Source organism: Aulonocara sp. 'chitande type north' Nkhata Bay, linkage group LG3, assembly GCF_057382095.1.
Source record: "Aulonocara sp. 'chitande type north' Nkhata Bay isolate Kocher_YH1m ecotype deep benthic linkage group LG3, A_spYH_male_GT1.1, whole genome shotgun sequence".
Taxonomy (NCBI): domain Eukaryota; kingdom Metazoa; phylum Chordata; class Actinopteri; order Cichliformes; family Cichlidae; genus Aulonocara; species Aulonocara sp. 'chitande type north' Nkhata Bay.
Genome location: NC_141346.1, coordinates 43,122,532 through 43,134,582, shown reverse-complemented (window position 1 = coordinate 43,134,582; position 12,051 = coordinate 43,122,532). Strand labels below are relative to the sequence as shown.

At 40.1% G+C, this 12,051-nt stretch overlaps 2 protein-coding genes across 3 annotated transcripts; one reads left to right on the top strand and one right to left on the bottom strand.

The window, feature by feature from the left end:
• The first annotated feature begins 722 nt into the window (after positions 1 to 722).
• LOC147335781 (natural killer cells antigen CD94-like) lies at positions 723 to 5,897 on the top strand. Its single transcript, XM_086282004.1, has 5 exons — positions 723 to 824; positions 2,418 to 2,537; positions 2,714 to 2,874; positions 4,341 to 4,465; positions 5,306 to 5,897. Exons 2-5 carry the CDS (start codon positions 2,516 to 2,518, stop codon positions 5,421 to 5,423), a joined length of 426 nt encoding a protein of 141 aa, XP_086138130.1. The 5' UTR covers positions 723 to 824; positions 2,418 to 2,515; the 3' UTR covers positions 5,424 to 5,897.
• LOC147335780 (butyrophilin subfamily 3 member A1-like) lies at positions 5,070 to 10,787 on the bottom strand. 2 transcript variants are annotated; one of them, XM_086281990.1, is made up of 10 exons: positions 10,281 to 10,787; positions 9,477 to 9,523; positions 9,040 to 9,194; positions 8,856 to 8,954; positions 8,435 to 8,563; positions 8,153 to 8,275; positions 7,894 to 8,022; positions 7,141 to 7,219; positions 6,950 to 6,976; positions 5,070 to 6,849 (listed from the first exon to the last, which is right to left on the bottom strand). In XM_086281990.1, the coding sequence occupies exons 2-10, from the start codon at positions 9,511 to 9,513 to the stop codon at positions 6,317 to 6,319; spliced, it is 1,311 nt and encodes a 436-aa protein (XP_086138116.1). In that variant the 5' UTR covers positions 9,514 to 9,523; positions 10,281 to 10,787; the 3' UTR covers positions 5,070 to 6,316. The 2 variants fall into 2 exon arrangements, with proteins under 2 accessions (XP_086138116.1, XP_086138107.1); XM_086281981.1 differs by having other exon boundaries at positions 8,435 to 8,566; positions 10,281 to 10,786.
• Positions 10,788 to 12,051: the final 1,264 nt, after the last annotated feature.

Here is a 12,051-nt window from a genome sequence, read left to right as displayed (position 1 = left end):
TGACTGCCTGAAGTTTAAAGCCCATCAACACCACGCAACACTGTGTTTCCTCCCTTGAGGTGCCCACCGGGCCTTTACTGCAGCTGCATTTAGTTTTGTCTTTAGTAACAAGGCACTGTAAAGCACGCTCTGTTGATCGTGACAGATAGCTCATTGAAGAATGTCACATTTTTTGCCTTGAGAAGTTCTTGGGTTGCTTTTGCACTACATGCTTTGATCCATTTGCCGTGTGGGGCACCGTCTGATCAGGTTTGGCTGAATCTGAGCAGAGAGTAGAGCCCTGCTGCTTCTATCAGCAGTCACATCATCAATAAACACCAGTGAGCCAGTCCTACAGCCATACTACCATACTACTACCTCCACCATGTCTGAGAGATAATATGGTATGCTTTAGATCACAAGCTGTTTAGCTATCTTCTGTGGTTTTTGAGGTCTTTTGGTGTTGTTGTGCTGGTCAGTGTGTTCCTTATCAGATTGCTGATTTGGTTTTTATTATCTCTTAGGCGTATTTTTAATACATGTTTATTTTCAGCCTAATGGCCTTATATACTAACCCCGATTTGGTCTGTAATTCATCCACTGTTGGATCGAAAGCACTTACATAGAAAGAGCATAGATAAAAGTGTCTGTGTGAATGGGTGAATGAGGTGAGTTGTATAAAGCGCTTTGAGTGCTCAGGTAGGCTAAAGAAGAACCAGTTCATTGAGCTTTTATCATTACAGGTGCAGGATCCTGTCAGTTTTGTCATCTAACAGTTGGAGTGGCTATTGTTATAGCAGCATTAACCCTGATCGCAGGACTCCTATTGTCCTTCATTTTATTTGGTGAGTCTAAATATGCGTGCATAGAAATGATACATGCATGAAGTATTTCATCTGTAAACACTTGGGGAGATTCCAGGATCAAACCTTTGCTCATAAGGTCGTGCATACAGCGCCTTGAAATGATCATTAAAGATGCTGGAGAATCACCCTGCTGCTCCGTGTACCTGGACAACAAGCAAACTGAAAGTAGTTCATACATACAGAGTTCATACAAATCCTCCCTTTATTGTGCAGACTCAGCACAAATCATCATCATGTACCCCAGTGGAGAAATAGATCCGGAGAACTGTATAAAATTCATATCAATTCATATCAACACGTTCTGTTTCGAACAAAGTGGTGTGAAAAGCTGTTCGCCCCCTCCCTGATTTCCTCTTTTTTTTAAATGTTTGCCACACTATAATGCTTCAGATCACCAAATATTAGAAAAAGATAACACAAGTAAACTCAAAATGCAACAAAGTTTCGAAATGAAGGTGTTTATGATTAAGGGAGGGGGAGTGTCCGGGCCTACATGTCCATGCGTGAAAAACTGTTGACGTGTGTTAACTTCGCCTAATATTTAAATGTGTTTGATGATCTGAAACCTTTAAGTGTGACAAACATAGAAAAAAAGAGGAAATCAGTACACGCCGCTGTGTGTACTAACATTTTTTGAGTGTGTTACTATAAAGCACACATCGCTTCCATAAAAAATATCTAAAAGCATTTAATTTAACTTTTTTATTTTTTCAGCAAGTATTCCTTCTTCGTTCTGACAACCACAAGCAAACACATTGCATATAACTAGAAATGAATAGAATAATATAATTATATAATAATAATAATTAATATTGTCATTATTTAAAAAATATATATAAAAACACTTAAGATAATAAAGTAAACCACCTCCTTGGCTGGCAGCTATGGCAGCAGGCTGATGGCTTTAAAATATAAAATTAGCTGATAATGTCCAGACATTTAGCCTAAATAATCAAACATACATAAGTAGACACTTTATAAGGCACAGCAGTGCCCCCCCCCCCCCCCCCTCATTGTAAGAAGCATTTGCAGTTTTTCCTATATCTCAGGTAAAGAGTATCCAGTACACAAGACGGCAAAATACAAAATTTGAAGACAACGTCAGAAAATAAGACTAAAACACATTATTATTACTGTGATTACTATGGTTATTTTTAGGGGTCCTACGATGGAACTTTGGGGTACTTGAGACCCCCCCCCCAGAGGGTATAACCTGGCAGAACATAATATATAACATACTTAATCTACTATTTTCTGCTGTTTGTGTTTGTCTCTCTAAACCTGTGGTTTCCACCTCCATGTTCATCCCTTCAAATTTCCTCCAAATGTGAAAAAGAAATATTAAAAATGCAGTTATATTAATTTATTATAAGAAAATTGGTTATAGTATGGTTGCATTTGTCTTTCTCAGCATTTAAAGTAGCTTAAAAAAGCAAAAGTAATCCTAATCTGCTTTTTAGCTTTAGTTTCTGGAAGCATCTGGAAGACATGATGTTTTTTTTTTTTTTTTTTGTTGCTGCCTGTAGTGGACCTTCAGTGCTCAGCTCTTATCTTTATATTTATATTTGTCAGTCATATTGGCAGCAGCACCAGAAGCAAGTCAGACATCAAGGCAGGAACTGCTGGAGCAGCTGCAGCAGTGCCAGAAACAGCAGCGTGACGTGAACCTGATGCTTCACACTGTCACTCAAGGTGATTTACATGATCTCAAACACAGTGAACACAGGTGATCCGCCACAGCACTCGCTGCGTGTTTCTGGTTACATTTGTGATATGCTTCACACACAGAGTAGTGAAAGCTGTGGGGCTCCATTTCTTACAGGGTTTTATCTGACACTTAAATCAGTGTTTCTTCCTCCTATGTGGAGACTCAAGGTGCAGTTTGTGCCCTGAAAAGTGGCTGTGGTGGATGGGACGTTGCTACTTCTTCTCAGTCGGACTGCAGGAAAATCGGCAATGGAATGAGAGCGCCGAGTTCTGCCGGCAGCACAACAGCAGCCTGGTTGTAATCGAAGACTCTGCAGAGATGGTAAACGCATCATGCACAAGTCATGTGAATCACACACACTTACAGTTCTGAAGTTGTACGTATCAGAACCACTTTAAGCTGCTGAGGACGTTCGGCCCACTCTACTTCACAGCGTCGCTTCAGTTCGTTGAGATTTGCAAGCCTTTTTTATACACAGCTTAAAAATCAGGTTGGGCTATGACCGGGTCATTGCAACACCTTGATTCTTTCCTTTTTCAGTGTTCTGTTGTAGATTTGCTGCTGTGCCTGTGTCCTGTTGCATGACTCAATTTAGTTTTATTGTCACACAAGTGGCCTCAAATTTGACTTTTGAATACTTTGGTGGGAGTTCATGGTTGACCCAGTGACTGCAGGGACCCCAGGTCACGTGGCTGCGAAACAAGCCCAAATCATTACCCCTCCTCCACGTGCACTTTGTTCAGATGCAATCCTTTCCAAACAAGCCACGCTTGTTCCATCTTTTTCTAATTGTATGTCATAAATATTTACATTTAACACGCTAACTGAGGCCTTTAGAGTCTCAGTTAGCATAAAAAGAAGTTTAAACCCCCCCCCCCCCCCCCCCCAAAAAAACCCCCAAAACAAACAAATTGCTAAACTAAAAGTTGGAACTTTGCTAAGGACTCCCACAAGACATTCCCAGATGTATCCCGCAGCTTCTGCCCACCTCGACTTTCAGTCACCCCAGCTTGTGCTATGGACCACTGATGAAATGTGGGCTTTCTTAAGTAACCAATGCATAATGGCCCAACCTGGGTGGATGTCAGCTTTCTGTACCAGCACTTGTTTTATTCATAGTAACAAACATAAATAAAATGGTAAAATTTCTGGCAGAAAATTAATCAGGGTCGTCAAACATACTGCCTGGTGGCCAGAATCAGCCCGCCAAAGACTCAAGCCCATTGGATGGCTTTGGAAAATGTCAAGAAAGGCATAGATATTATACATTTTATACATTTCTTTTACAGTTTTTACAGCATTTTCTACTAATAAAATCCCCAGAAGTCATTCATACTACACTAAAGTTAATTAAGTAACAAGTGAACATTTAAATGACAAAAAGTTGAAAATGTTGTGCTATCTACAACAGAAATTTCTATGTTTTACAGCAAGTCCGTGCAGTTAAAAAAAAGAAAGAAAGAAAAGAAAAAAGCAAATACACTTTTTATTATTACAGGACAGTCTGGGACAGTTTATTTTTTCTTTCAATTTACACATTTATTACTTACAATTTAGTCTTAAACAGTCGTGCTGACACATTTCTTGCATTTAACATAGAAACATTTCTTTATTGTGTAGAAAAACTCAGACATGCTGTTGAAAAAAAGACTTTTTCATAAGAAGTTGACTGAGGGATTAATCTTCTCTACCTTACAGAAAGGGGCGTGTCACTGCTCTGGCTCACTTCAGTGGGCTGTGTGTGGTCGGTGATGATATCCCTGCTCTAAATGTTGCTTCCACCACAGGATTTCATCCAAGGAGTGATGAGGAACTTCTCCCAGGTTCCTTTCCTGTGGGTGGGACTGACAGATGCCAAGCAGGAGGGTCAGTGGCTGTGGGGCGATGGGAGGGCAGTCCAGCACTACATGCAGTAAGTCATATCACAACAACAAAATAAAAATAATAAAATAATACGGTATAATTAAGGAACTCATTTTGGAAGAATTAGAAATAAAAGTGCAAGGAGTAAAATATATAAAAAAAGAATAATATATAAAATAATAAGTCTTCCTATTAAAAACTGGAGTTGCAGAACACTTTTGCCTGCTGCAGCGACTGCAAATGCAAAACAGTAGTTATTTGCACTGAGGGAGTAACAGGCAGCAGGGTTAGAAGCTGCTGGAGGCTTTTTGTCTGACTGCAGAGTCCTCTAGAGGCGGGAGTAGAAAATGTCAGTGGGCTGTGCGCTGTCGGCCCCCCGATGACCGTGGTAATGTAAATGCACTGATGAGAAGGCTGTTCCTGAGGTACACTGTGCACATTTATCTTTGTAAAAAGAAACAAACAAAAAACTGTACAGTACAGTGTCAATAACTCCAGAAATGTCTCTCAGAGTATAATAAATATTAGTAGGATGCTGCTTGTTTTAGCCACTAAAACGTTTTTATTAAATGAAAAGTGATCTCTTTATCTAATGTATAGGCAAATACAAACAGAACACAATCAAAAAATGAAAACAAACAGAAACATTTAAGGTTAAGTTGATCTTTATTACAATATTATAACAAACAATATACACGTATACATGACACACATATCCAAAGGCAAACACACACAAAATGACATCAACTTGACTGTATGTAACGTGACCATATGTGACTGTACATATGTTTATTTATGTAACATATTTACAGTTTATATTTTTTAATGAGGTTTATTGTCATGTACTGCTTTAAACACTGAGTTTTCACTCCCACTGTGTGTTTCAAAGGGTGATGGTGGAGTGGGATTCTGATCACAGGGACTGCGCAGACCTGAGGGGAGGCGCGAGTCTGTTCGCCGCTGACTGTGAAGAGTACGGACCGTGGGCTTGCAAGAAGGAGTACTGACACACAATTACAATTTATTTTACACACAGTTTACTTCCAATGTCAATTTGGCACGATACAAAAGGTAAACAAAAAGCTGTTTACAACTCTAAAATCTATGAATCTTAGGAAAAGAAGCCAAAAGGGATAGGAATGCAAGACGTTAAGTCAGCCATATAAAACATTTATTGCCATCTGAAAGTGCATTATAAAGTGCATTCATGTACGAAGAGGCAAAATGTCGAAAAAATAAGCAACATGTTGTTGCCTTCAGTTTTGGACAGTTAGCTTATTCTTTAAATTGCAGGTTTTAAAAATAAATCTATTTACCCATTTCTGCAGTTGCTGTTTGTAGCTGCAACATCGGAATTGTCCTGAAATGTATTTGCTATATTTAGCACGCTATGACTGAAAATATCAATAAAGTCTTCCTGCTGTTTACATCATTAGCATTGTAGCTTATAGCTTTTTTTAAAGCTCAGTTGTTGAGCTAAAGTTTTAAATATTTTAAATTCTTTTTTTTTCTTTTTTTTAGGTTAATATTTAAGATAAACTTAGCAAAATTAAGTTTTAACTATTTTGTTTTGAAAGTGAGAACACGCACTTTTAATTTCAATAATGACCTACTTTTATACTTTTAATGCATAATCTGGGTTTTTCTTTTCTTTACAACCGTGTGAGGTCTGAGTAGCTATGACAACAGTCAACCCTAACCTTATGTACGCTTAGGAAAAATACAAGAAGCAATTGTTTTGACACATCTCAGTTAGAGTGATTTTTGTCCCCCTGGTTGCCAAGAAAAGACACTTTTTTTTAAAGCCAAAAAAAGGCACAGAGGGTCAGAATTATCACCGATTGTGGACTTAGACCTCACAGGTGGAGTCAAATTAAAGTCCAGTGAGATTTTCTGTCTCTCATTTCCCTGAGATGTTGTTTGGCGGGATGATCGTCATGAGTGTGCGTCCATCCAGTGGGGCGAACAGAGGGTACAGTTTCTCTCTAAAGGTTCCAGTGAAGGTGTAGATGTGGGACTTGGTTTCAGCGTTGTAGAAGGAGATCTGCCCTTCCTCGTAGTCCAAGTAGACCCCCATGCGCCTGGGCACGAGGCTGAGGGGGAGCTCTTTTTCTGGCTTGCTGCAGGCGTAGAATTTGTGCGTGCTGCGCCACAGCACCCAGTAGCCCTTCTTTGGCATCATGGTGAACTTCCCGTGCCGCTCAGAGTCAGCGGTGGTCACGCCCACGCGCCAGTAACCGTTATTGGCTATGTTCACCTCCCAGTAATGGCGGCCGCTGCTGAAGCCCTCCCTGCCGAGCACACAGGGCCATTCGTCGAAGCGCTGGGAGCTTTGAGGCTGCTCTGACACTACAGAGGACTCCTGGACTTTACGCTGGTCATCTGAGAGAAGCAGCCATGGGTGGTTGGTCATGGGGTCAAGAATCACATCAGCTGTTGGGAGAAAGGAAATCAAATTGCTAATTAAACCACATGTTCTTTGGTGTTTGTTGGTTGATTTATGGGATGGAGATAAAGCTGAGGCCGTTGTTACCTGCTGCGCTGCAGATCCACCCCCAAACTGAAAACACAGATGAAGAGTTTTATTATAGTTGCAGAAGAGATGAGTTTGGCTCTTAAAATAGTCCCCTCCACAAATTGTTCTGAGCATCGGAATCATTATTCATAATAAAAGCTAAAGAAAAATCCCAAGGTTTTTTTTGGTGCAAATTTTAAAATACACACCTGAGTTGGGGATGTATCGAGGAATTCCTGCTTCCCAGGACTTTTGCTTTGCCAGGAGCCACAACTGTGGGACGATTTTCTGATAAGGAAAAACATAAAAATGAAACTCATACTAACTTATATTCCTTTGCTTTCTATTTCCTTAAGACTGACTAACCTATGCCATGCTTAGTCACTGCATACATAATTCAGTAGGTACTCATAAATTTAGGTCCAGATAAAACTCAATTACAGCCTCAAAGGTCACGGCTCTGCACAAAAAACTGCAAGTAGTAGTGACAGGTGAAATCAGAGTCAATCAGAGCTGTGATAAAACAGCACGCCATCATCTATAAATGTGATGGCGTGCTGCAGTTAATCTGCAGACTGCCCCGTCGTTCACGGGGGACATTGACACGCGTGCTATCAGAGCAGAGCCCGATTAGGGTCGTTAAACTGAATCACTGAGATCTTTCATTGATAGATGCGGGCAATGAAGGTGCAGAGTTCACTTGGATCACACATGGCATAAAGCTGTTACACAACCTGGCCACGACTGCCCTTCGTGACATTCGAAATGAACAACTGGTTTATTGCACACTGGTTTATTTGTGTGCTATCAAACCTCTAAGATATTTATCTTTCACTTCAAACTTACATCTTGCCATCATCCTCATCTCATTTTCAAATTTATGCCAGAGTTTCTGCATTAACATGAATTGTTTTAAGGATGTTTTCAAGGGCTGATTCAGTAGAAATGCAGAGGTTTCTCACCGTGCTTCCTTCCTTGAGCAGCGACCAGGTGATGAACTCCAACAGAGGCATCAGCCTGATCAGCCGGTTCTTCTTCAGAGTCAGCACACGCAGCACCTTCCCCAGCTCATCGCTCTGAACGCCACAACGCTGCAACACAAACAAACGCTTGAGATTTGCCTCCATTTACTTTGAAAAGCGTGACACCAACCAAAACTTAAACGACATAAAAGTAAAACACATTTGAAGTTAGTTGTCTGGTTAGTGACCCCCTGCTCACCTCGCTCGCCTCCTGCAGCTCCTTTGCCCACTCCATGATCCTCATGTGTGCCACCTCACTGGCATCCTTGTCTTTAGTTTCGTGTTCGTGACTGTCAGATAGCCAGGGAGTCTCCTTCAGGAGCTTTAAGGACATTGAATTAATCACGACATTGTTAGATTTTAACAGTTTTCGTTTCACCTTGCATATCAAAATAGGATTTTCAATTTAATTCAATTCAGTTTTATTTGAAGGGTCAATCTGATCTGGTCTGATCTCACATCAGCGTCTGTAAATACTGACCCTGTCAACATCGCGGAGCTCATCGGCCCACTGCAGGATTAGCTTCCTGCTCTCCTCGAGACTGCGTTCGGCGCGCCCCTGTGAACGCTGGGCGTCCTTCGTGGTGCCTTCTCCTGGATCCAGAGCTTCCTGCTAAAAGACATCACACTGTGTCAGGTGGTATGTCACACCATGAAACTACAGAAAGATACAGGAAGATTATATCGGATTGTATATCTTAGGTAACGCCCATCCTACATATGCTATAAGGTGAAGGGTGTGAGCTATAAAGAGTTAATGAATAGCTGCGCTATCAGCATCCATACAGTCAGTGCTGTTGTGTGATGGAGTTCCTGCATACAATAAATATTTTGTTATTGTGATCTTTATCTGGTCTGTGCACTCTTAAATCTGGCTATACTAAGAGTCTGCCAGTTTCTACCTTGCACACTTGATCCACCTGTTCCTTCCACTGCTGGATAAACTGCACGCACTCCTGCAGGCTGCGGAGATCTTTCAGGCCGTTTTGGCGAGTTTGTTGCTGCAGGAGACAGAGGTGGTCACAAATAGGCCAAACAGACACTGACCAACTGAAGAGAAAAAGCTGTTTGAAGCATGTGGTTTACCTGTGACTGTTTATTGAGGCTGTTGGTGGGCCTGCTGGGGACTGAGCTGTGAGGCTGGCTGCTTTCATCATGGGTGGGCAGGTTCCAGCGTACGGCCCCGATGGAACTGCTCTGGGTGGCGCTGCCGTCCTCCCCAGACAGCAGCATGCTCACCTCTGCAGGGGTAAAAAAAAAAAAAGCTCTTTTAAGTCTCAGTTAATGTCATGCTGCTTTGCCAAACTAAGAAAAGCAGCAGGAAATACAAGCTTTAGATAAAAGCTTTCCAGCAGAGGCTGTGTAAATTATAGTGATAGATTTATGGCTCTGATAAATGGAAACACTTTAGATACTGTATCAGTCCGCACAGTATCGCATCACGCAAAGGTTGATAGTTATCAGATGGGCAAGAAAAGTGTGCTAAGTATCACTATGAAACACAAAGGAAGAAAAAGACGTACTTCTTTTGGGCTTTAGGATACTTTTCATTTCCATCATGGCTTCCTCACTGTGGAGAAAAAACACGCCACATGAAAAAGATAAAATATGAAATTATAGAACTAAACACACACACACACACACACACACACACACACACACACACACACACACACACACACACACACACACACACACACACACACACACACACACAGATATATTTGCAAGTTTTAAAACTATATCCTCCTAGGACCTGGCGTCAGGATATTATACTGCCTCTGTTCTATCGAAATTTAAAGCGAATGTTCTCATGTGTGGATCAAATTTTTCTCAGAAAGAAAAATCAGGTAAAAAAAAATCTTTGTTTTTACATTCATAAGGTCCCAATCAGCCCAAACAGCAAAGAGAAATTAAAAATGCCATGAAAGAGTTCGGGTCTTAGGAGGTTAAATATGTGATCCTGTATATGCATATACAGGATTACAAGTAATCAAATACAAAATAATACAATTACTTTAAATTGATAATAATAATAATAATAATAATAATAATAATAATAATAATAATAATAAATATAGAAAAAAGTTAAAGCTAGATATAAAACAGCTGTAAAAAGAAAATCAGCATTAAAAAAAGAAAAGAACAAAAACAAGCAAACAAACAAAAAAAGCAACACACCACAAAATTACAACACAAACCTGCCTTATGTGAATTCATAAAATAAAATAATGGTTCATATTTGAAATTAAACCATCTCCCACAGACCTCAGGTATAAAGAGACACACTAAACTAATACACAAACTATGAGCTTATTATGTCGTACCTGTCGCTGGTGCAGCTCTGCTGGTGGCGAAGACTGGACAGCCACTGCTGTTGGTCTAATCCTTTTGTGTCTCTCTCGGTTTGATCTTTGAACTTTATGACAAGGAAATCTGCATGCAGAATCCCCTGACACGAAACGTTTCCTGGCAGCTCCGTAACCGAGGGCGCCGTGAGGGTATAATGGCGTGATTTTTTCTTTTTATGACTACAGTAAATTTCAGGTTATGACTGGGAGGGAAACAGATACTCTGTGTGGCTGTTGGTAAACTGTATATGCAGCAGGAGTGTTAAGAGTCATTTACAGTATCTGTGCTTTATAAACTTCAGTTGTTGCAAAAAAATCATAAAAGATAAAGATTCTCCAAACAGTAAAAAAAAAAAAAAAGTGATTTCACTTCTTACTGCATCACTGGACTCAGTCTGACTGTAGTGAAACTGAATCCTAGCAACTCTTATCTTTGCCTTGACACATATTACACAAATGTGATATATGACGCGCCACTGTTTACAGTAACTGGTCCCATCTTGTCTATAACACTCATCATGTGGATGAATTTCATGGTCATCACTGTTCTTTTTCTGGGCTGGACTGATCATCCAGCATAGATCTTTAACGACTTTCAAATGCACACATTTCAATCTATTTAGGATTTTCTCTCATCCACACAGGCTCTAATATTTGGTCACATGTTCCTTAGCAAGTTGCACCTCAACCAGATGCTTCTTGTAGTCATCAACAAGCCTCTGACTTTATTCTAGCTGCATATTTAACTGAATTGGTAGAGTTTGTTTAAATTAGTTGGTTTTCTGGCATGAACACTGCTTTTAAGATTAGTTCCCAAAAGTTCAGTAAGTTTGGCATCAGCGCTCTGAGAGACGTCAACATGCAAAAGACACCACATAACCGTCAGCCCCGCTTATTAAAAAGACTTCAGTGACTTAGTATAAAGCCATCTTTCAGGAATGACTATATTACTTTTATTTCATTATTTTTGTTGTTTTTAAGTAAATCTTCATGTGAAGCACTTTGTAACTCTGTGATGAAAGGTGCTAAATAAATACTTATTAGAACTGAAAAGACAAAAAACCACACACTACAGTTCTACATCTACATTTTACATAATGTGGGATTTGTTTTTATGTCTTTATTTCCTTTTGCTTAACAGCAGATTATGAGTCGAAGAAGTTACTGATTATGTCAAAAACATCCATTGACTGGACTCATAACGTCCCGAGCGGGTGCAATTTGGAAGGGTATTGCATGGTGTCAAAAAAGGCCGAAAAATAGGAGCTTCCATTGGAAATGACTCAAGGCATGCACATCTGGATGTCTTCAGCATTACATGCAGAAACGTCAGAGAAACACATGCTTCCCTGTATGTATCATCAGCTTATTCCTGGAGTTTTTGCCTAAATCGTTGTGGGTTTCTTCCACCGCCTGGTTATCTGTGACTTCAAGGTCATTATGCAAGCTGCCGAACCTTACGCTGTTTCTGTTTGTATACAATAAAACCAATCTAGTGTAAACTATTAGCCGCTGAGTTTTTTCCCCTTTTGAACAAACTTCAGTTTGCCTTTTAAAATCGAGTCAGGCGGAGATTAAACCTGAATAAATCATCCTGCAAGAGAACATTCGTGAATTTTCTAACCTTCAGCAGCAGTGTAACCAAAAATATGATCAAATGTTTCCACAGTTGGTGTAAGAGAACCAAATTCAGCGATTCAGTCCGACTTTAAAAGCATACTTGACTGAAAATGAATCTCTGCATTAA